At 52.6% G+C, this 24,580-nt stretch overlaps 2 protein-coding genes and 1 long non-coding RNA gene across 3 annotated transcripts; 1 reads left to right on the top strand and 2 right to left on the bottom strand.

Annotated features, from left to right (window-relative positions):
- The first annotated feature begins 3,044 nt into the window (after window positions 1-3,044).
- On the top strand, window positions 3,045-5,399 carry LOC115903603. Its single transcript, XR_004060706.1, has 4 exons — window positions 3,045-3,142; window positions 3,346-3,484; window positions 4,947-5,083; window positions 5,277-5,399. It is a non-coding gene; the product is annotated as an uncharacterized LOC115903603 (long non-coding RNA).
- An 8,014-nt stretch (window positions 5,400-13,413) lies between these two features.
- LOC115903705 (ras association domain-containing protein 6-like) lies at window positions 13,414-18,905 on the bottom strand. Its single transcript, XM_030948349.1, has 7 exons — window positions 18,883-18,905; window positions 17,404-17,620; window positions 17,199-17,300; window positions 16,100-16,151; window positions 15,485-15,603; window positions 15,301-15,398; window positions 13,414-13,970 (listed from the first exon to the last, which is right to left on the bottom strand). Exons 1-7 carry the CDS (start codon window positions 18,903-18,905, stop codon window positions 13,895-13,897), a joined length of 687 nt encoding a protein of 228 aa, XP_030804209.1. The 3' UTR covers window positions 13,414-13,894.
- A 1,053-nt stretch (window positions 18,906-19,958) lies between these two features.
- NPFFR2 (neuropeptide FF receptor 2) lies at window positions 19,959-21,840 on the bottom strand. The gene is made up of 3 exons (XM_030948348.1): window positions 21,474-21,840; window positions 21,114-21,213; window positions 19,959-20,763 (listed from the first exon to the last, which is right to left on the bottom strand). The coding sequence occupies exons 1-3, from the start codon at window positions 21,838-21,840 to the stop codon at window positions 19,959-19,961; spliced, it is 1,272 nt and encodes a 423-aa protein (XP_030804208.1).
- Between the last annotated feature and the right edge of the window lie 2,740 nt (window positions 21,841-24,580).

Genomic DNA, 24,580 nt, shown 5'->3' with positions numbered 1-24,580 from the left:
ACACCGTACCCCCCCCGCCAATACTTCCCGTCCTGTCTCTTCTACGCTACTCCCTTCTATTCCTCCTCTCTCCACCGTCCCTCTTCTCCCCCCTCGGCCTTTCCCTTCCTCTCCCGCTTCCCTCCTCACTCCGACTCCTCTCCGTTCTCACCACCCCCATCTCTCCTGTCTCCCCGTCCTCCCCTCTCCTTCTTCCCTCGCAGCCGCGGGGCTCGGGGTGCCGGGCACTAATAAAGCCCAGAGGGCCGGAGCCCGGCGCCCCCGCCCTCGCTGGGGTCGGCGCCCCCGCCCTCGCTGGGGTCCCCACACGGGGCCGGACCCGCTCTGCGGGTCCCCCCCATTGCAGTGCAACACAGCGCCCCACAGCGCCGGGGCTCCGGCTTTCCCGACATCACACTGGGGGGGCCCTGGGGTGGGGGGTCCGGGTTACAGGGGCCCCCTCATTAGGAGGGGGTCCCGGGGGGTTAGGTGGGGCCCCCTCCGGAGGAGGGGGTCCTTGGGGGTCGGGGAGGGCCCCCTCCGGAGGAGGGGGGTCCGGGTGAGGGGGTGGGGCCTGGGGGGTAACTCCCCCTCCAGGCCACGCCCCTTCCCCTGGACCCCTTCCTCCGGACGGGGTCCGGCCCCGGCCCCCTCCCGGGGACCCCCTCCTCCGGGCCCGGGGGAAGGAGGGGGGCGGGGGGGTGGGGGGGGAGCAGAGGGGGGCACGTCACTCTGCAGCGTGAACACACAGGGAACAAAAAAATTGTCAGACACACGGCCGTCCCCCTGGTCCCGCCCCCTCCCCCCCCCCCCCGGGCCCCGGTCCGGAGGAGGGGGTCCGAGGAGGGGGCGGGGTCTGGGGGGGTACCTCCCCTCCAGGCCCCGCCCCTCCCCGGACCCCCTCCTCCGGAGGGGCCTCCCCCGACCCCCCCCCAGGGACCCCCTCCTCCGGAGGGGGCCCCTCCTAACCCCCTCCCGCCTCCCCCCCGGGACCCCCTCCTAATGAGGGGCCCCTTAACCCGGACCCCCACCCCCAGGGCCCCCCAGTGTGATGTCGGGAAAGCCGGAGCCCCGGCGCTGTGGGGCGCTGTGTTGCACTGCAATGGGGGCACCCGCAGAGCGGGTCCGGCCCCGTGTGGGGACCCCAGCGAGGGCGGGGGCGCCGGGCTCCGGCCCTCTGGGCTTTATTAGTGCCCGGCACCCCGAGCCCCGCGGCTGCGAGGGAAGAAGGAGAGCGGGGAATGGAGAACGAGAATAGGGGAGCGGAGGGAGAGGTGAGGGGAAGGAAGGGAGAGCTCGGGGTGTGCAGGGCAGCGGGGGACGGGGCTGGAGGGAAGGCAGGGTGGAAGAAGGAGCAGGATTGAGGGCGGGTGGGGAGCGACTGGGGTGGGGGGAAAGGGAAGCAGAGAAAGGGGGCAGGGGAGGAGCCCGGTTAGAGAGGGAAGGAAGAGAATGGAGGAGCAGGGTACGATACGGTAGGGGAATGGGGGGGGGCCGGGGACGGCCGTAGGGGGGGAGGGAGGGGAGGGCTAGGGGGGAGAGGGAGGGGGGGTTTGGGGGGAGGGAGTAGGGGGTGGGGGAGGGGTGGAAGGGAGGGTTGAAAGGAGAGGTATAGAGAAAAAGAACTACAAAAGAAAAGAAACGCAGAAGAAAAACATACAGAAAAAGAGATATAGGGGCCCGGCCGGCAGCAACCTCCCCCACCGAACGCCGAGGAGCAAATGGCTCTGCCGGACCCTCCCCGCGCCTTAAATCCCCCAAGGCCCCGCCCCGCGCAGCCGCACTGGGATCCCTCACACCTGTGCCGGCCCCGCCCCTCGCACCTGTGCCGGCCCCGCCCCCGGGGCCCCGCCTCCCCCCCGCCCCCCGCCCGCCCATAAAACCCGGCGGATCCGCGCCTGTCCCGTTTTCTGCGGGGGATGCTCGTGTCGGGATGCGGCGGGAGCATCGGTCGGAGCGCTGTGCGGAGATCCGGATCGGGGGCTGCTGCTGGTGCTGCGCGGGATACAAGGCGCTCAGGTGGGACCGGGATCTGGGCCCGGGAATCCGGGTCCTGGTCCTGCCGGTATTTCCAGTAGGAGCCGGGCTGAGCCGATTCTTTCTCGGAAGGTACGGTAGGGGTGCTGGGGCCGGAGGATCGATGGGGGACTGGGGCTGGGATCGGAACCGGCATCATCGCGGGCGGAAAGAGCCGCTCCGGCTGCGGGCCGGTGCAGGGCTGGGTCCCGCCGGGACTCCAGGCATGCCCCGGCTGCGGTGGCAGGGAACCGGTGCTGTGCCAGTGCCATTCCCGCCAGGAGGACGACGCTTCCCGGGAGCAGCCGCTGGATCGTGGCTGAAAGCGGGAAGGACACGGAGACCGCCCGTACCGGCCCCGGAACCCCATCGGCATCGCCGCTCGCTCAGCGCCGCCTCCCGCCCCGCGGGGCGCCCCCTGGCGGACACGGCGCCGCCCCGCAGCTCCCCCGGCCCGGTAACCCCACGAGCCCCGCGCTCCCCGACGAGCCACAGCGCCCGCGGCCCCTTCTCCGTGTCCGCACCCCCGGGGGCTGCAGCGCCCCGGCCGGGAGCAGCCGCTCTGGGACGGCCGCTGGGGCCGAGGCGTTGCTGCTCCCGCTCCCATTGTGCCTGGTGTGGGACTGGAGCCCCAGGAAAACACTTTTTTAATCCGTAGTGTGAAAAAGTCTGTGAAAACTATTTGTTCTTTATTTTCAGAACCGCAAGAATCATCAAGTCAAATGCTAAGAAATGACTGCTCCAGCTGCACACTGAACACAGAATATTGGCCTTCTCAGTACCCTGCTCCAAACACCTGAGCCAATCCCAGGGTTGTTCCAAAGGTCCTGTGTGGGATGGGAATGACTGCTGCCAGTAAGAGAACTCCTCTACAAATGCAGCTCCTTCCCTTCTGCTAATGCTGCTTTACACACCAGCCCCTGCAATGGCTGTAGGGCAGAACTGGCTGGCACTCAGCATGCCAGCACCAACTCTTCCCCATAACCCTGATTTTTCTGCCCTCTCCAGGATTTACCCAGCAGCTGTACATGTGCTCCTGCAATGTCCCTGTGTTTCCCCAGGAAGAAGCAAACAAGACAAGTCCTGAGGGTTACCTTGCTCTGTGGCCCAAGCTCTTCTGGAGAGTGCCAGGGGGCGTTTCCTGCAGGTGAGTGTTGCCAGGTCAAAGCGATGGAGGCTGCTGAGGCCAGGGCTGTTCTTCTGGCCCAGAGGCCTCGGTGTCTCCTGCTCGCTGCCAGCGATGCTCCTTGGTGTTCCCTCGGTGTGTCCCAGCTGGCTGGGAGCGCAGGGCAGGAGGAGGCCAGGAGCTCCTGAAAGGCAAGCAGCACCTTGTGTCTTTGGCATCTGCAGGGGAGGAGCTGTGCCTGCACCGTGGCTCCTCGGCCAGGGGCTGCTCTGACCGGGCACGTGGAAATGCCTCAGCCCAGACAGAGAGCACCAAGAGCCCAGAAGGACCCCAAGGAGCAGCTGGCATTACCTGGGAATGGAGGTATGGGCCATTTGCAGAGGGGCTCACACAGCAATTCCTGGTTCAGAGCTCCCACACAGCTGCCAGGGATGTCCCAGCCACCCCAAATCCCTTCCCTCCTCCCCAGCCTGAGGCCATCATCCAGCAGCAGCATTAAAGCCAAGGCAATCTTCCCCCACAGATATTAAATCCCAGGCAGCAGCCCCCAGACATACCTGAAAATCAGTGGGATGGAGTTTGGAGTTTCTCAGGGATCCAGCTGCAACTGCAGAAGTGAAGGAAAGCTTTCACAGGTAGCTCCCACTGGAGGTGTGCTGAAGACAGAGATGTCCATCCCTTTCCTGAGAGAAAAGAATTTGTAGAGGCCACTGCTGAGGCTCTGAAAGGAGCTGAGCTCCTGCAGGGAGAGATGTCCCCCCCTGGGCACAGGGGCTGCCTCAACACAGGCTGGGAGCACATCTGGCCACTGCCTTCTCCTGCTTTAAAACATCAACTGGATGTTCTCCATCCTGGAGCTCAGGGGGTGAAATCAGCTCAGTTCCAGGCAGCTCTGTCCAGTGACCCCAGGGACACCATTGGGGTGAGGGTTCTAAATAGCCAGTTCTATGGAATATGACCCTGTCCTTGTCCCTGTGCTGCTGAGCTTCCTTGTAAGCTCTGCTGGCTCCTGGCACAGCTGCTGTCCAAGGCAGCAGCTCTGCATGGGAACACCCACACTCCATGGAGCACTGTGAGGTTACTGCAGCGGGAATGGAGCAGGGAATTTGGGGCTGTGGGTGTAATTCATCACAACTAGCACAGCTGACAGGGAACCCCAAATCTGGGCACCACACAGAGAACAATCTTTGTCCTGCCCTGTCAGCTCAAACCCCTGGGCTGGGAAGTTTTGGGAATAAAATAAATGGAATTATACAAATCACAGCAAGTGGCATCACCCAGAGGGACAATCCAGGTCCCAGACAATTCCTCCACAATCCACTATGGGGGAAAACACCCTGTGCCTGCCAGGAGCTCTGACTCTGCTTTTCCTGCCAGCTCCTGAGCAGTGTCAGGGCCACCATGAGGGCTTTAAAATCCAAATAAACCCCATATCCCACACAGTGAATAATCCAAATAAAAAATGCATTCTTGTCATCAAAGCTCAAAACTGTGTTAGGAGTTCTGACAGCAAGTTAATGGGATTCCCAGGAATCTCATTCATGCTCTTGGCTTCATTTTTATGTATTTTTAATCCCTCTGTGGGCAGCCTCTAAAACTTATCATGGCATTTAGAGGTTGAGCAGGGCTGGCTTTGGATTGACCTTCACCTCTGGCCCCAGCCTGTGCAAACTCACCTTGTGCCAGGGTGGGTGAACTCATCACCTCAGCTTTTCCCTCCTAAACATCCCCTACTTATCTCTCTGGAGATTAACTCACATTTTGCCCCAAACCATCCACTCCTCACCTCCACGTGGCCTCCAAGTGTCCATTCTGTTCCTCACAGGTGCCCTGGTGACACCATGTTGGTCCCTTTGCCTTTCTCCAGCCCGAGGCTGCTCCTCTGCTCGCTCTCTCCAGTCTCATCCCACAGGGATCCTCTTCTCCCTTCCCTGCTGGCTGCTGCCAAGGAAGGAGGACACAGTGAGTCTCAAGTGTGACCCCTTAGCCCTGGAGAGTCCTGGCTGTGGGCCCGAGGGGCCTCGGATTTCCCAGGGAAATTGTCTGCTGGTCTCCCTTCAATTACCTCAGCAATTCCCTCAAAAATGCCACCTCACTCCCCTGACATCCCTCACATTACATTTTCCTACACAAACAGTTCTTGTATCCCCTCTAGATTACACCAGGTTTTCAGCTAAAGGAATGGCATCATCTATGCCCACTGCTCGTTATTCACCCAACCAAAATCTAGAGCAAATGTTGGTTGGGCTTTAATAAGAACTTGAAATAACTTTAAAACAAAATAAATCACCTTTTTCTTCTGTGTTTTTTTTTTATCCTTCAGATGCTGGACTTCCCTCTGAGGATGTGTGCTGAGCTCTGGGTGGAGGGGACTGTCAGGCTGAATGGCTGTGAGTTTGTGTTCTTCTCACTGGGGCATCAGAAATGCCCCCAATCCCTTTTCCCAGGCTGTTCCATGTGCCTGTGGTCAGGCTGTGGCAGCACAGGCAGACGCAGCTCTCAGCACTCCCTGCTCCAAACACAACTCTGGCCTCCATTGCAATCTGTCTCTGCTGGGAGGTTTTCTCCTAGAGAAATCAAAGAATTGCTCATGGCAATTTGGAGAATAAATTTCCACAAAGGGAAGTAAGGAATAAAATCCTGCTCTAGGAGCCCTTGGGATCTGTAGGGCTGATTAGGGCAGGGGACATTCACTCCCTGCAGTGCACACAGCCCCACCTGCAGCACCCAGCACACACTGCCAGCTGGGCTCTGCCAGCCCCTCTCTGAGCACCCTCCCTGTCCTGCTCCCTCTCAGTGCCTTTGGCAATGCAACTCTGAGCCTGACCAGCCCAAAGCTCTGTCCCCAGCCCAGGGACAAAGGGACACTCCCAGGGATGAGGCACATTCCCAGCAAACGCTCCCAACAGAGCACAGAGGCACCCCTGGAGCTCCTGTGTGGGGCTGGCAGGAGGGCACAGCCCCCAGGTGGGGTGGCAGTGGCAGTGACAGCAGCAAACTGCCACGGTCTGATGGCACAACAGAGACACCAAGGCCAGCAATGCCCGTGGGAGGTGCACAATGAATTCTGCTCCCTGTGCTGCCTCATCCCAGCAGGAAAGCTCCAGGGGGATGGAAACTCCTTCCCTTCCCCCCAGCCCCAGAGAAGCACTGCTCAGTTTCACACACCCAGTTCTCACCTCCAGCTGCTCCCGGGGCTGCTGCCACATTCCTGACAAGGTGCCAAAGGACACTTGGGACAGGGCTCCCTCTGTGCCTCAGGGCTTGGCCCTGGCAGGGACCAGGGTGCTCCAGCAAGGACAGCCTGAAACCAGAGCAGATGTCTCAGGGTTAGCAACGGGCTGGGGACAGGAGTTCTAGACCCAGATTTCTGAAAACAGCCCCCAAAATGTTCTATGATCTTACCTTTAAAATGGCTCCAAAGGGCAGCAGCTCCGGTGCCAGACCAGCACCTGCACGATTCCCTGTGCCAGGCCTGGCTCACTGAAAAACAAAACAAATCAACCATCACCCAGGCCTTGTTTGCAGAATTCCTGATCCAAAGCCTCACCTTTCCTGCCCAGCACTGAGGGAAACCTGACACAGCATTAATAAGTAACCTCTGCTGAGAGCAGCCATCATCCCAGTCCTCCAGCCTTGGCAAGATTTTGCAGTGAATGGACCTAAGTTCTAATCCTGAACCTAAATTTCTGTCAGTTTTTGTTAGAAAGATACTGGACAGTACATCATGCAACAGAATTGAAAAATTGCACAAGGAATAACAAGGCCCAGAGCAAACCCAACCACCCCCATCACTGCTCCACCCCAGTTTTGGGAGAAATACTGATATCATTCCTAAATACTCCCCTTCCCTCCCACTCAGTCCTTCACTGCACATCCCTGGAGAGGATTTACTCCATCTTTTGTTCCCAACAGCACCTCTCCAGCCCAAAGCCCACCTCTCACAGACACAAACTAAGCAAGCCTAAGGCACTGTTCCCAGCAGCAGATGCAATTCCTGAACTCCCTTTGCCCTGGATTGCTCTTCTAAGCACTTGCAGGAAACTCACCTCAGCCCAGAGACTGTTCTGCTTTCCCAGAGGGAAACGCAGCCTGATGGGCCACAGCTCTGGCACCACATTCCCCCTTGTTCCTGCTGACCTGGGAAGCCACAGGTAAAGCCAGTCCCTCAGACCCCATCCCTGGACACCAGGAGAGCTGGAGCTGTTCCCAGATGCCAGTGCCCTGCAGGGGCTGTGCTGACACGAGCACAGGCTGACCCCTCTGCCCAGCACCATCCCTCATTCTCCTCCCACTGCTCCCAAATCCTCCCAGCCCTGCCCCTGCATCTGTGCCAGGCCAGTGCCTGCCCCCAGCCCAACCAGAGGCTGTCACCCAGCCCTGCCCCAGCTGCCAGCCCTGGCATAGCTGGGAATACACTGAGAGCTCCTGAAGCCCCAGAGCAGTCCTTAGGTGCACAGATAATGCCCAAGCTGCCCCTCAGGGCACAGCCAACACCACAACTCCATCATCCCCAGGCAACTCTGGCATTTGTCTCTTCACCTCTGCCCTTCTCCAGCAGACACAGCCAGGGCTGGGCTGTCAGAAATGGCATTCCCATGGCAGTGAATCCCAGCAGAGAGGAAAAGAGGAGCCCTGTGTCCCTCTGACTTACCCACAGCACAGGCAGGACCAGAGCCCTCCAGCACAGACCCCTGGTGCTGAAGCCTCTTGCCTTTGGCTGCTTAAACACCAAAGCTTTTGGCAAAGATGGGAGGAGTTTGATTATTTTTCCTGCCCTGAAAGAGAGGAGAAAAAGAAAATTAAGTCCACTATGGAAGTCAAAGGATCCCAGCTCTCATACTTCTGCTCTGATTGCTCACTATGGGGTTTTATCTATGAGAGGTGACACCAATTCAAACATAAACGTGTCCTTTCCCAGCATTTTTATTCCTAACTATTTCAGACATGAAAAGGATGCTCATTTTTCTTATTGCATTCTTTGCCTAATTTGAACAGAACCATTTTTATCCCAGACCCCACGTGTCAGTCATTCAATCCTTTACCACTGGATTTGCACAAAGGAAGGGACACCCAGGATGCTGCATCACAAGAAATCCCAAAGAGAATCCCCTCCAAAGCCTCACAGAGGAAGGTTTTCTGCTTCTGGGACACAAGCCAGGCCTCAGACCATTTGCATCCACGTGGAAAGCCCACACTGAGCACTTGGTTTTAAAGATGTTGCATTTGAAGCTACAGACATGGAATTGCTTTGGGATTTGGCATTTCCTGCACCCACACAAACACATTAAAGGAATTAAGTGCAGAGTCCTGAAGTTTGGTTATTCCAATGCTGTTTTGGCAGTGCCACTTGACATACCAAAATCCACAGCAACACTTAAAAAATGAAAAGCAACTTTCACCCCCACATCCCCCTTCCTGTCGATTTTGCAATTTTGGGGTCCTCTTAAGAACAGGTTCAAGAAAAGAAGAAGAAAAGCCCAGGACCTACTACCAGCTGTGTACCAACCTCCTGTTTTCCACAGATTCTCATTACAGCTGATGGCTTTCCTAAGAAAGCCTCAGTTCAGCCTTACCAGAATCACCTGGCAGCACTCACTATCAGCCCCAAAGGCCAGTGCACCATCTCTGTGCTATCTCAGGAAGCTCAGTCGCTCTCTGAGGGACAAAACCTGTTCTGGGCCCCAGAGCTGACTCTAATCCCTGCCAGCTGAACTACCCAGCTGTAGGATGCAGCTGGATGCTGCAGGGCAGAGTGTGTAACCCTCTGTGAAAGCCAGGCTCCAAAGGCAGCCCTCGATGCCCCGGCACTGCTGCTGGAAGCGCTGGCAGCCCTTGGTACAGATGGGATGGAGCCTTCCCACAGCTCTGTCCCCTGGCACCGAGGGGGGCACAGCAGAGGCCGATGGAAGCGAAACAAACGCTGGATTTCAATGGGCACCGATGGGACTGAAAGCCCCAGCCCAGAGCTGCTCCCTGCCCAGCACAGGAGCTCCAAGTGCTGCTGCAGGGCACAGCTCTGAAGGAACTCTGCAGCTGTGACAGTAAAGCAGCAACAGCAATCACCAGGCAGAAAGAGATCCCCACTGCTCCAACAACTGAACCTCTGTGGCTCACCCTCGCGGGTGTCCCTGCTCCAGGGAGGATGAGCCACACAGCCCCCGAGCCTGGGGTCACACCCTGCCCTACCAGCAGAAAACAAGGGGTTAATGAAGCTTTGGGGACACCTTCTGTCCCCAGAGTGGTTTGACAGAACATCCAGCAGTGTGGATCTTTAATAAAGACAGCTTGTACCCATCCCTGCAACAGACTCACAGATGTTATTTCCTCAAAGTCTCTGTTTTAATGTATTTTGCTATTACAAGTGTTTAAACAAGGCTGGCCATGAGCCCTGCACCCCTGCCATGCTCCAAGCCCTAAGGAAGAGCTGGATATCCTCACACTCATCCAATCTGAGGGAGCTGCTGCAGCATTTAAAACATTTAAAACCCACCCCTGCCCTGAGGGTGCCCAGACCTGGGAGGTGCCTGGGTGCCAGCCCAGCATGAGGGATGGGACATCAGGAGACCGAGCAGACAACACCCACTGCAGCCTCTGCGCTCTCAGCACTCCAGCTGCACTATCCCCATTGCTCAGGGACTCTCAGTTCTGTTTCCAGCACTCCCATCAGGAAGCCGAGGGCCCTTTCCAGATGCAAATCCCCAAAGAACCACTGCTCTCCTCTCCACCCACCCTCCTGCTCCAACTTTTACCCCTTTGATCGCCACCACCCCCCCAGGACACAGAAGGAGGCTCTCAGGTGCCAACTGAGACCCAACTCGTTCCAGGTGGCTCAGGAAATAAATACAAATAAACTCGTCCCTTCTAGGGTAACAACGTGTCTTGGTGCCCAGTTCCTGTTTCCTAAGGCAAAACACACGGAGCAGGGGAACATGGCAAGTCCAAAACCCAACAAAACCCGGTTTTCCATCGGTTTCCATCAGGACTGTTCGGGTTTCCCACTGCCCCTCAGCTGCAGCCACAGGAGCAGCTTCTCTCTGGGACCCGGGGGGGGCACAGGGACACCCATCCCGCTGCTTCCCGGAAAACAGAGCTCAGCCCATCCCAGAATTGAAAATAACAAATGCAGTCATTGCCTCTGCCATTTATGTATTAGCTCTGGCACAGTATTCTTGACCACAAAAATGCTGAGAGAGTACAATCTGTAACTACTGCTCTGATAAAGTATAATCTGTCAGTTCATGTATGCACTGCACAGCTTTTATAAACAGCAGTGTAATGGATCCTATCTTAGACTGTAGCATAATAGGGACTGTGAAATGTTAAAATGCTTTTACATGTAAGGAACTCAGAAAATGGTGTAAGATAATGAGGTGATTTCCCACATGTGGGGACAATCTTATCTGAAACACGAGATAACAGAAACAGAAACCAAAGCACTGAAAGAAAGGAAAAATTTATTGACCCTCGTTATCAAATAACGAGGGAGTGAAAATAAAACAGGATGGCACCACAGGAAGAAATAAAGTATATTGGTTTGATCTACAAGATGGCATGAAGGTTAAAAGCAAGCAAAAGAACATCTAAACTCAAAGAACTGTTTGAATGTGTATAAACTCTAATGAATATGCATACATCACTGCAATGGACCAGAATATAGAGAACACGGTTTAAGGTAACCGGGTGCTCCTGGCAAACAGCCAAGCACCCCAGCGCTGCCTTTTATCCCTTAACAAACCTGTAACAATTCGAAAGAGTGGACTTTGTTTCTCACACAATAAAACGCTGTCCCCGCAGCTGGGACGAGCCCCAGCTTTATTCCACGGAACACGATCCCAGAGAGCCGCAAGGCCCGGGACAGACCCGTCCCACCCACAGCGGGTCCCCCGCAGCAGCGCCGAAAGCGCCCCCGTCCCCCTGTGGGTGCCCCCGGCCCCGGTGCCCCGGCACAGCTCCCTCCCCTGCGGCCGCTCACCTGAGGGCACCGCCCGCTGCCTCCCGGCGCTGCTGCCGAGCCGAGGGGATTGTCCCCGCTCCTGGCTCCCAGGCCGCGTTCTGTGCTGCAGGGCGCGCTCCGGAGGACGCGGGGGCGGCAGGGACTGGGTGACCCGGGCTGAGGCGGCTGTCCCAGCGCTCTGTCCCCTCACGGGGCTCAGGCCGGGGAGCGGCGCCCTGCCACCGGCCGCCATTGCACCGCGGAGCAGAGTCAGGTACGGCCGAAGAGCCCAGTGCGGCCGAGAGTAGCCGAGCGTGACCGAGAGCAGCCGAGCGTGGCCGACAACAGCCGAGCGTGGCCGACAACAGCCGAGCGTGGCCGACAACAGCCGAGCGTGGCCGACAACAGCCGAGTGTGGCCGACAATAGACGAGTGTGGCCGAAGGGCCGACTCTGGCCGCGATTTGCCGAATCGATCCCAGTTTAGCTGAGGTGAACTGAACGGAACGGGACGGAGCCGCGTTCAGCCGAACCGAACTAGATAAGCCGAACCGAACTAGATAAACCGAACCACGAGATCAGCCGAACCAACCTGAACATTACGGTGTCGGTCGAACCGAACCGAGCTGAGCTCCGAACGCAGCGAGCGGCTCCGAGTTGAGCCGAACCGAGCCGAGCCCGGCCGAACCCGGCCTGCTGCTCTCGTGCCCATTAATTAGCGCGAGTGCAGTCACAGCCTGATGAGCACTGAACGTGCCACAGACACGCCAGCCACCCTCCTGACACTGATGCTCCCAGGGATTTTCCTTTTGCCAGGGTCCAGAACTCATCCAAAGGAGTGAGAAAATGCTGCCGGCATAAGGAGCTGCACAGTTCATGGGAAGGTCCTCGCTGGACAAGTGACACAAAGGGCACAGGGAGCATTTAAAGCAAACCGAGTGACAAAAAGCCACCTTTAGGTCAGAGAGAGGCTGAATCCCTGTAAGGAAATCCACTGAAACAGTAAGCTAAGTGATGGAAATTCAGGGTTTGGCTGTGGCCACCACCTTCTGGTAGGAAATGTTATCATATTATCCCAAATAGTCACAGAACAAAACAAATAAAGGCATTTTAAATCCTAAGCTTATGAAGTATAAGTGCAAATGAGATCAAATGCACAAATTCAGGTAAGATATGGACTGTAATCACTGTTTCTGTGGTTAATGGCTTTGTGCTCGAATCTGAGTGACCCCCCTCTCCTCTGTCACCTGTGTGTCCTTGCTGTGTTTCCTTGAGTGTCCCAGAATACCTTGGAAGAGATTCTTCCCCTGCTCCTGCCTGTATTTGTCAGAAATGGATCATTTAGACAGCACAGCACTCACAAAGAGCCAGTCCCGCAGGAGTCACCGCATCATTGCACTCACACTGAAATCCTGGCCAACAGCACCAGCTCTGTGCCCTATCCCCAAACTTCTGTCTGCCCAAAGTTTTCAGTCCCAATTCAGCCAGACAAGAGAATTGAAAAGGATTCAAGTCTTGAACATCAGATGGTGACAAAAATGGCCTATTTAATTCCTACCTCTTAACCATGAATTATTGTTATTTCTGCCTTCTGTGCTCCCTTGTCCCTACTCATTCTCCTGGGCAGGATTATAAACTGTACTTTGAAATAACACACTTGCTGCACCCTGAGGAGCTTCAATATCAGCACCTTGACCTTTACATTTCTGAATTCCGTCCCAGCAACTGCATTTTGGCGGGTGTAAAGTTTTACAATTTGATTTACTCCATACAATTTCTAGGCCACATGTTCTGCACATCCCTTTCCCCCTCACAAGCATTTGGTACCTGCACGAGACAAAGCAGCTGAGGTAAGGCACAGACACCAGGCAGAAACAACCAGGTGGTGCAGGAGGACAAGGAACTGTGCACAGATTTATTGTATTGACATCTCTGTAACTGGAGCTCTAAGATGGAACACAGCTCAGCCAGGAAGGACCTGACAGGGGCTGCACCCCGGGCGGCGGGGGGCTGGGCTGGAACCAAACTGCATCCCTTGGGGAGGCTGTGGGCCCAGCCCTCCCTGGCTGTGACACGCACTCTCCTCAACTGGGCACCTCCATTCCCTGTCAAACAGAACACTCAGGAAGGAACACAATCAACAATTCCAACTACAGAAACCACTGAGGTGCCTTTCAGGACCCCACAGTGTTCAGTCAGTTCTTACTTTGCAGTTCACGAGGTATTTCAGCAATAAATTCCCTGTCATTGCTAACAGCTGAGCAAGTGGGAGGGTTTCCAGTTATGTTTTTCTAACAGCAGCTCAAAGCTTAAGCAGTTTCAGCATCCACCAGCCTGAAGCCAGTGGATTTCAGGCATCTTGCATGGATGTTTTATAACTGAAATGGAAATCCTACCTGCAGTCTTAAATACATAAATATCTTCTGCCACTTGGCTCTACTGAAAAGCTTTCTGCTAATATAACACAACATTTCTTTAACAGAGGGATAACCATATTCCTAGTTTGCGCATTTTCTATCAGCACATTGGTTATTGCAGCATTTTTCTACGCCAGCCTCCTGGTGCCAGGTCACACATCAGCAGGATTTAAAGCCTTGGGCTTTTCAGGGGAGTTTTTGCCCAAGTTCCAAGTCAGAGCCAGCATCTGCAGTTTGGGCAATGTGCATCTCTGTGGGTGCTAGCAGCCCGCACCCCTGCGCTGCAGGGGTTAATGGTGAGGGGAGACTTCTCCCACGGGGCACTCTCACTGCTCAGTCCCAGCCCAGAAGGCAGCAGGACCATCCTTCAGCAGCCCAGGCGTTCCCAGGGGCATTCCCAGTGCTCTCCAGGGCCATCCCATCACACCGTGGTCTCTGTTTTCTGAACGCTCCGACTGCGCAGGTGCTGCTGGATCAGCCTCTTCTCTCGTGTGTACCTGAGAGGGAGGAGGCATTGAAATAACCTCTGCAAACCTTCAGCCCAAATTCCAACCAGCTGCTCACATGTGGGTCCATTCCCAACTGTGAAAAACGCCAATCACTTGATTTTAAAATTTTACAAGTTTAATAGTAATAAAATGGTTATAAAAATTGTAATACAATTAGAGTAATAATAATTTGGACAATTTGGATTAGGACAATATGAGACAACAAATACAAAGAGTTACGGATGTCCGGGTACCTTTTTCTGGGCAGCACAAGCCCGAAAAAGGACACCCCTGAACAAAGGATTAACCCTTAAAAACAACAGCCTGATGCATATACATACACCTCACACATGATGCATAAATTCCATTCAAATACAGGATTCTGTCTGGTCATGGTCAGCTTCTTCCTCCGAATCCTAACAGTGCCTTCGAGGTGGGAAGAAGTTCGTTTCTTCTGATAAGAGGGCAATAAATTCTTTTTCTCTGAAAGATTTGGGTGCCCTGTGGCTGCTATCCCACTGCAAGTCCTTTCTTTAAAAAAAGTATCCTGCATAGCATAGTTTCTATTTTAACATTTTTTATAACCTAAAACTATATTTAACACACTTATTCAGAGAATTAATACAGCATTACTTTCTAACACAACACATATAATATTCATTTTAATATTTGCAAAAAGCCAATCATAAAATACATGCATTTTTTCACATCAACTTTTGTGTCCACGTCCAACTTTCCCAATGCAGGCAAGTCTGGTATTTTCTAAATGTTTCCTGACACTTGGATTCAACGTGATTATCAGCCCATCATGCAGTAACAGATCTGTGGCTGCTGCAGCCTCTTAGTGCTCCTGGACTCAGGAAAGGCTCACAAATATGGCAGCTCCTCTGGCTTGTACCTGTAGGACAATCCCCCTTTTTGCCAGGGGGATTTCCATCACTCACCTCAAGTTTTAAGGGGACATCAGGCACTGATGTGGCTGAAATGCTACAGAACCAAAATGGTACCACGTGTGGTACTGCATTTACCCTTTCCAAGGGAACAGCAGCAAGCACCAACCGAGCCAGTCAAAGGCCCAGAAAGCAAACAGCAAACAAAATGAAGAGAAGTTACCCTGAGGATCCAAATTTTCTGAAGACCCCACTCTGTGTGTAGTCAGTATTAATTATGGAATCTTTAAGAGCAGTGGGATAGGGAAAGGATTACAAACCCTCCCAATCCCTCCAGCCTTCCCATCACAGTGTTCCACCTGCACTCTGCTACATCCATATGTTCTCCTCATGAGCCAGTTGTACAGATTGCCCTGGACTCTGTGACACCTCATTTTGTGTCTGTTTACCTTGCAGTTGTCTGTTCAATCTCCTGCTCCTCCTCTTCATTTATTCTGTGCAGAATGGATTCCAAGAAGGGAAGATGGAATGAAATGTACTGAGCCACCTACCAAGGAGAAGACAAGAAAGGCACTACTAACTGTGGTCACTGAGGAGAACTCCACAAGCTATGAGAAGTGAGGATATACATACATCACTGCTGATCTCTTCCACGGCCCCATCCGTGAGAAAGAACTTGGCAACCTTCTCAGAGGGCCCCTGCAGCAGCCTGTGCAGCAAGGGAACATCTCTACTCCTCAGCTGCTTCTTTTCTGGAATGTATAAGCAGTGTCACAAAACACAGAACAAACCACAGGGGCTCCATCTACCACCTGCAGTCACGAACCTTTTTTCCTGACAAGGATCCCATACTGACTCGAGGGCAGTGACCAGATACCTAACAGGTCCCTAATGTGGTGCCATTTAAAATACCTTCTCCCCCAGTTCCCTCCTGTTCTCTCAGGTGTTCCCTTTATTGAAGATCAAATCTCTGGAAAAGTAAACTGCTATGGAAGTAACCTGTTTCCAGTGACCAGTGAGTACTTTGAACTCAGCATATGCAATGCAAAGCTGTCAGCTGAAATACACACAATTATTGAGCTTTTCCTCTCCAGAGGAGACATCTCTGAAGGGTCCCTGAGAAGGCAAAATGCCACAGCACACACACAGCGCACAAACAAGGACAGAGGCCTGGCACAAGTCCTGTTACTCCAAGGGGCACACAGAATGATCAGGGCTGAAGTGATCAGGCAGCAGTGGCTGGCTTACCTCCAGATGCATGGATAATGTAAAGTGCAAATTCATGGGGGCTGTTTTCTATCTGTGAAAAAAAAAGAAATTCCATTCAGACTCACAAATATTCCCAGCACCTCCCTCTGAGCCCATTTTCCCTGTGTGTCTCAGCTCAGAGATTCGGATCAAAGCCTGAGACAGGGATCCTGTCTGTACAAGAGTGAAAGATAGTGGATCTGGATAAGGCAGAAAGCTGTGCTGCCATGTTCACTGCCCCTGTGCCAGCCCTAACCCTTGTGTTCCCATGTGCCCAAACCAGTAACACACTGGAAACTCAGATCTTTCCTGCCTGCTTTCCTTGCAGCATCCTTAACTTCTTCCTAGAGCTTATTCTCCCCTCACATGTAGATCTGCTATGTGTGCTGCCATCAAGGTAAACCTCTGTGACCTACCCTCGTGCCTGACAGCCACATTCTGAAAACAGCACAGCTTTTGAACACTTACTTTGCAATGTATTCCCTACAACTCTACTCCCTGCTCTGTAATTCCTTTCCTTGTTACTCCTAGAAGTTGTTTTCCTTCCAAGACATTCACAAGTCTTACTAACCACACTAAGTAAATCTGCAATAGTGAAGTCTCCAGACAAGTTAAATGGGAAGCTTAAGACCATTAAAGTATAAATTAAACACTAAGCAGCCATGAAAAATCAAGATATTTGAGAAATATGTAGCAGTAAAGGCAAAGCTACTTCTGACCACATACGACATTGTTGGTGGGAGATGGTTCCAAGGAAATTAAAAAAAAAAAGTCGTTTCAGACAGCATGGCACTGGCCGCGAGCAGTACTTGTAGCTGTAACCTTCCCATCTTTCCACACGCCTGGCTCTCAGGGAAAGCCCGTCCCGGACAGGCGCTGGGATAATCGCCGCTGTTTTAGGCGAGCCGCAGTTCCCGGGGCTGTCCGCGGGAGGGCAGCACCGCCAGGGTTAAAATTGTCCATCTGGGTTTTTTACACTCCGCTCCATGCACGATCCTGACCCAGCTATTCCACATCTTTCCCGCAGTGCTGGAGGGAGTGCACGTGGGAATGAACGCTTCCAGAACACGGTCATGCTTCCTCCTGCCAGCAGACTTACCTTAAACTTCCGAAGCAACTGCTCTATCACTTGTCTGCTCCTCATCTGGCTGTTGATTCTTATTTTGGTTTCTGACCCAAAAGCCGGAGTGAAAACTGATGTCTGGGAACAAGAAGAGCCACACCACGGCCTGAGCCTGAGGCACGCCTCACTGGGCACGGCTCTCTGTCCCTCAGGTGACAAAGCCAAGCCTAAAATTTCCTACCTCGTGGTTGTAGAAGTGGCCATTGATAGAGAACCTGTGAGTTTCTACTTCTGTCCTGGTGGTGGTGGGGAGCTTGGTCCTCCTGCACACGGCCGCGGCATCGCTGCTGCTGCGGGGCAGGGTGGCACAGTCGAGCTCCTGCTCCCTCCGGGACCTGAGAGTGTGACTTTCATAGCGTGGATAACCTGGACAGAAGAGAACCACACGTCCTGTGCAGCTGCCAGCACCCCCAGAGGAGGGAGGCTCTCAGTGAAGGGCTTCATTTACTGTTTACTATTTATTATTTTTGGGGGGATGGAGCAGGAAAGGAACAAGGCAGAGGCATACGATGAAGAATAGGCTGCTGGCAGGGGTTGCAGTTTGCTGTTTTGCTCCCTTGGGAATGATTTCTTGGATGAAAGCACAGCTCATCCCCACTGGCTGTTCACCAAGTCACCTGCACAGCCCTAAGCAGCCCTAGGTGGGTGTTTCCCCAGCTTGCAGGACATGTGACACCCAGCAAAGAGATTTCCCTTTGCTGGCAGGGAAGCTGCACACCCCTAAAGCTTTCCCACATGTGTTCTATACTCCTATGTGCACTTCCAGCACTTTTCAAGAGAGTTTAAATGAGAACGAGCTGACTCAGTGACAGAACAGCACTAGCTCAGGGACCTCAGGACACTCACTAGACAACACTCACTAGGGACAGCACAGCTTCTTGTGCTTCAGGGCTCCAGCTTTCCAGTACAGCTCCAGCACAGCAACTGAACCTAATGGAAAACACCTGGCAGCAATTCACATTAATCCAGGAGTGCCAGTGCATCAGCTGTGTGTTATCTCAGTAAGTACAGCTGAATATTCACCCACTATAGTGGCAGGCACTTGGCTGAAATAAAGACATTTATTATTATAATGCATTATTTTCTGCTCTTTTCTGAGAGATTGATGTTTTCCTGGCATTGTTTCAATATATTTAAACTGGGGTTCTGCTCCCTGTCCTAAAGAAGAGCTTGGATATCATCTGTGATGCAGCTCTAGTTTTTGAAGTTACAAACAAGTTTTGAAGTTTCGAAGCAAACAGACAGAAATTAGTGTCTGGAGAAATTAGTGCAGAAATAACTGTGTGCTTCCCAGTCCCTGCCCAACACACCCCAGTTCTCTATTGGGAGCCTAAGTCCTGTTCTTTTTATCATAGAAACTCCAATATTTCGTATAGTTATGTTTTATAGAAGAACTTTGCAGGGAAATTGCCTCTCCCAGCATCAACAGCCACCCTCAGCACACCACCAGCCCCACAGGAAATGTCACCTAAAAATGCCACCTAAAGCTTAAATGACACAAAATGAGCAAAATGCATTAATTCAACACGAAAAAGATCAGTAAACAACTGATTCAGAAAATGTTCCCTTCATAATCTGCACAGGGAGAGCCTCTGGGATGCCAAGGCAAACTCAGAGATCAGAGATTCTCATCCTTGCCATGGCCTTGCCCCCGTCTCACCCTCTCCTGTTCCCGTCTCCCATGGCCGAACTCCAGGATCGTGTGAGGGGGGACAGACCCCGTGTCCCAAATCCCAGCAGAATCCCCTTTTCCTCTCTTTTATGGCAGAGCCAAGCACTGATTTGGTGTTTCCTCAACTGGATATGGAGTGAAAGAAAGTGTGTGCTTGTGGGAGAAATGCTCCTCCTAAAATGAGGGAGAAATGCTCCTCCATAAATCTGAGTTTTTCCCTAGGGCAAATGGACATTTTGAGGAGAAAATGAGTTAACAAGCAGGGAACAGACAGGGAAAAATTTTTGGAGCAAATTTGAGGTAGGCTGTAGTGCAGAAAATGAACATTTTTGAGGTAAACTGAGGCACATGGAGGTAAAGGTTTGAGGATAAAATTTAGGTAATGTGTAGGAAAGAGAATGATCATTTTGAGACAGTGAGCAGCAGGGAATGTCATAATGTGGAAGCCACTCCTATTTATCTGAGGGACGACTGCCTTAGGGAATGGCTTTACCTGGGGTTTGGCTCCTGTAGGGCCTTACAGAATAAGCCTTAGTGCTCTGTGAGCCTGTGCTGGTCCTTGCACAAATCCCATTCCTCCAGTGTCACTCTTGTCCCTGCTGAGATTTGTCCTATCCACTGGGCTCTCAAGTGTTTTCTCTCTTGCTCATATTTAAATTTCAGTCTTTTGGGGTGACTTCTATCCCCCTGCAACATCAAATCAAATTCCCCAAAAAACACACCACTGAACTAATTTTTTTATTCTTTATTTCTCAAATTTCCATTTCCACTTGTTTCTCTAGCTGCAGTAATAATGGATGTGACAGAAATAACAGCAACCAAGGGGAATAAATGGAAAGTGATGGAAAATGCTAAATTTTGTCATTTGAGCAGGACCCAGAGTTCACAATGTCCAGGAAGAAGCACAACCATGAGATAATCCAGGGGTGGTGGGTCTGCAGTATTTCAGTCCATGAGAGTTACAGGATAAGGGATTCCTCACAGAAGTGAAATGTGACCACAAACAGGGTTCAAGCAGCCCTGTTCCACGGGGAACAGAGAGATTGCCAGAATCACAGCGCCTTTCACTCCATCCCATTCTCTTTTAGCTCCTCCACGAGCAAATCCTGCTGCTTATTGACCCAGTTTGCTCCCTTGGCTGTGTGGGGAGAGGGGTCCTGGGGTGGGGGGCAGGGGGCGGCGGGCAGAGCGGCCCGGCCCAGGGCCGGCTGGGCCAAGGCGGGCCTGGAGCAGAGCTGGAGCCGGAGCGTGGCCTGGAAGCCGCGGTGGAAGCTCCGGTTGCAGAAGCCGTAGATGATGGGGTTGACACTGCTGTTGGAGAAGGCCTGCCAGTGAGCTAGGGGATAGAGGTACACATTGATCAGCTCCAGCTGCGCGTCTGACAGGCTGCCGTAGTCCGACATCAGCATCAGGCTCCACAAGGGAAGCCAGGACAGGGCGAAGAGCAGGGTGACAAGGACAAGCATGCGGATGGCTTTCCGATTCCTCCTCCGTGCTCCGTGCCGCTGCTCCTGGCCGCGCTTCCCCACCCCGGGCACGGCGGCATGGCACAGGGAAACGCCGACCCTGGCGTACATGAGCACGATGAGCGCCAGCGGAGCCAGGTAGATGTTGGCAAAGAGCACCGTGGTGTAGGCCTTCCTCATGGCCAGCTCGGGCCACTCCTCCTGGCACCAGAACACCGGGCAGGTGGCGTTGCCCCTGCCCAGGAGCAGCTGGAAGCACTTCTCCTGCTGCAGCCGCCACAGCCACAGCAGTGCTGCCGAGGGACACATGATGGACACAGCCAGCGCCCAGATCACTGCGATGGTGGCCACGGCGGCGGGGACAGTCAGCTTGGGCTTGAAGGGGTGCACAATGCACCGGAACCTGCGGCAAGGGCACCGGAGAAGCCGTGTGAGGAACGCCTCCTATCCCGGGCAGGGATGCACACACATTTTAAGCTGCCTGTCTTTCATCCTCCCTGTCAGTTGCTGCCTGTGCAATCCAGCTTCATGACTGAGAAACAAACCAATTCCAGGCAGGCTGGGATAGCCCAGTTGCACCCTCTTTAAGAGACACTGGTGAAGGAGCAGATTGCTCTTTAGACCTGCCCAGATTTTATTTTGCTTAGGAGCAAAATGCATGTGATTTACTGTGGTGTTGGGAGGGTTAATGACTGGGCTCAGGGTGGTCAGGGGAGATGACACTGGTGGTTGCAGAACTCTGCAGCATCTTACCTGTCCACGGCAATAGCAACCAGAGTGAAGACAGAGGCAGAAACAGAGATGCCTTGGACCATCCCGTTCATCTTGCACACCAGGCTCCCAAAGGGCCACCCTGCAAGGAAACAGGCATTTTGGAATTGCTGCCATCTCACTGCAGGACTCTGCTTAAAATCATTCGCTCTCATCTTCCATTTCCTGACTAGAACTATAGACTCATGGGGTGGTTTGGATGGAAGGGAAGATCATGGAGTTCCAGCCATGGCCAGGAACACCATGCCATGGGCAGGGACACCTTCCACTGACTCAGAATGCCCACAGAGCCCCCTGGACACACGCCCCTGGCTCTCCCCGCCCCACGGGCAGCCAGCACACCTGCAATGATGTTGTCCAGGAAGGTGGTGGGCATGCAGAAGAGCCCCACCAGCAAGTCACTGACAGCCAGGTTCAGGATGAACAGGTTGGTGACCGTGCACATGTGCCTGCTCCACAGCACGATGAAACAAACCCCCCTGTTGCCCACCATGCACAGGAGGAAGATGAGCAGGTAGGAGGTGATGAAGACAGCAGCCACCCAAGGCTGGTGGAGGTAGAAGTCCACGTAGGAGACATTTCCTTCCAGGTACTTGTATGTCCTGTTGTAATTCAGCAAATCCAAGTGAGGCCAATCCAACGAAGAGTTTGAGTCCCTTCTCCTCCTTGTGTTCCAATGTGCCCTAAAAGATATTTGTAAAGAGGCCATTTTAGTCTGCTTGCAATTGATCTGAAGCAATGTGATGATATTATTATTATTATTATTGCATTGTTATCTGTTTTGGGTGCACTGTGTGCTGAAATAAGTGTGAAATTCACACGCACCCTGGCAGCAGCGAGGTGGCTGAGCAATAATCACTAAAAAGTCACTAAGTCCAGCACTGAAAAACAGGGATTAAAGATTTCTCAAGTGGCACAAGACTTCTGCCTGCAAGTACCCAAATCCAGCCCCATTTCATGGACATGAGATGGTTTTGTGTGCAGCTGGATGATTTAATTCCCTGCTCACAAGCTACCCTACTCCAAGGCTGCAATCAAGAAGGACCACGCTGTGTCTGAAACATGCTGAGCTACAAGAGAGCTGGGTTCATTTCCAAGCAGCTAACTTGACTTGGAGGCAGCATTCCAAACTCTTTTCCACATATATTTTGTCTCCCAGATGAGGATGCCTAAAGAAGCAGGGGGCAAAATTAATTGGTGGCAGCAGGCATGAAATTAAAGTATGAGCGCAGCTGCTTTCAAGATGCTTCAAATTCCTTAATAGAAATGGGATTTAAATTTAGGCACAAGTTATCTGAATCCTGATGAACTTGTATGAAAGCTCAGCAAAGCCTCTTGCAAGTGCTTTACTCTCAAGAAGTAAGTGCAGTAAAAAAAAAAAGTATTTATTCTGCTGTGCCTCAGGTTTGGAACAAGCAGAGCAGTGAAAACCCATCATGTTCTGCTCTCTTGTGCCTGTTCAGAAATCAGCAGCAGTGCAGTGTCTTAATGGGTCTGTATTTTACAGACCCATTAAATGCCTGCACAGCCAGGCAAGGAGACAAAAATCTGGAGTCCATCACCAAAAACCAGCTGCTTGTAGGTTCGAACAAGCGTAGGAATAGTTGTGCATTCTGTAGGGCTGTCCTTACAGAAAAAGGCTTATTTATTTTGATTAGGTTTTACTCAACATACTTTCAAAATCATTGGAGGTGATCTTATTGAGATGTCTGATGTGCCAAATGCTTTGCCCGGCCAGAGCTCAGAGTCAGCCTTGTGAGAAGTGCTTTAATGCCCATTTTCCTGATCCCTCGAGGAAGCAGCACTGGTGCTCTTGCACCCCAACCTGGGCTCAAGGTAGGGAACTCTGACAGAATGCCAACACAGATATTTGACAACGTGAGTTCACACTGCTCCTTTAGTCCCAGACCTGGAGCTGGGCTTCATAAATCCCAGGAGATGCTCTCTCACTCCATTAAAAAGCAGCATTCCTGTTGTTCCCTTTGCTGCTCTTCCCCACATAACAATTACTATTATTATTATTGCCCACTAATTTTCTGCCATAATCTTTTGCCTCCCAGAGGAGCTGCTTTAGGGAGACACTGTGGCCAGGGGAAGGTGGCTTTTGGCTCCCACCACATTCCCAGTCCCCATGCCCAGCTGTCCCTGTGCTGTCCCCAGAGGTGCCTTTCCTCCCTTACCTGCTGGAGTTTGGCTTTTCCAGGGGTCTCTGATTATCTGAGGCAGAAGTTCTTGGTCATGCCATGACAGGGCTGTCCCTTATCACACTGAAAGCGGGAGGAATAATGGTTATTTTGGGTACATATTTTGTGTTTTCCCTCTGTTTCTGACACTGTGCTGTGAGGCAGCAGCTTCTAATCTCCTCAGTAATGATCTCTGGAATAGTTTTTGTCCATAGCTGATAAACAAGAAGTTGTAAACAGCCTTGAGGCAAAACTGGAGCTGAGTCTCATCCCAGCTGCACTAATGAAATTTTGGCTGTGGCAGGCATAGGGAAGTGGCTGTGCAAACACTGCAGATGGGAAATGGAAAAGCTCCACAGATTTCCATTATCCTGAAGCTGAGGGCGAGGAGGATTGGCTGGAAGGAGAAATTAGGCCAGTGCCTTGTGTTTTCACAGGGGCCTTGCCTGCTAAAACAAGCAGTGATAAATAATTGAGAGAGACACAGAGGACAGAAACATAAATCATCTAAGAAAAGGGAAAAATTTATGCAATACCTAATTGGTATAAGATGATGAATAACAGTAATCTCCTTCCACGTGGTAACTTGATAAGAGCAAGGCCTCCCTCCTTCATTTAATACACCAGAGATAATCTGCAAAGGAATAAAGTGGGAGGGAGGCTCCCTGAGTGAAAACTGCCCCAACCCACAGTGGGTTCCCAAGCACAGGAGGCTCATTCCCTGCTGGAATCCCAGACACAGCCTCCATGGACAAATACACAGTATTTTTAACATCTCACAGCCTGACCAGGACAATTGTGTACCTCTGGGTAGAGAAATTCAGTTTTCCCTCATTAGAGCAGCAGTTCCAAGCCATTATGAAGTGATGCCATTATTTTTATGTTGGGAGGTGGAAGAAATCCCCTGGAGCAGCCACCGCTGCCTCACCCCTGTGCACAACCTGCTGGGTTTGTCATCCTGATGTCTTCATTTTTTTTGTGTGAAATACCCTCACAGGATCCTCTGAGGCTGAAACAAAAATAAGGAGACTTATTTTTGTTGGGAGAAGATGGGAGGAAGAGCAGGAACATGTAGCTGTACGTGAAGAACATTCAGTGTGGTAAGTGCTGAAAAATTTCTTCTTCCCTTGTCCTGAGCTCAGTAATGGCACAAGAACAGAGACGTCCCAGGGCTCCCAGTTCCCAAGGTTTCCCACCTTGGAAAATGATCCCTGGTCTGCTGAAAAGTGACAAAGTCCCGGGGCAAAACACAGCGCCTGAAGGATG

The sequence above is a fragment of the Camarhynchus parvulus genome, chromosome 4 (assembly GCF_901933205.1).
Source record: "Camarhynchus parvulus chromosome 4, STF_HiC, whole genome shotgun sequence".
NCBI classification, from domain to species: Eukaryota; Metazoa; Chordata; class Aves; order Passeriformes; family Thraupidae; genus Camarhynchus; species Camarhynchus parvulus.
This window is presented reverse-complemented; position numbering and strand designations above follow the sequence as displayed.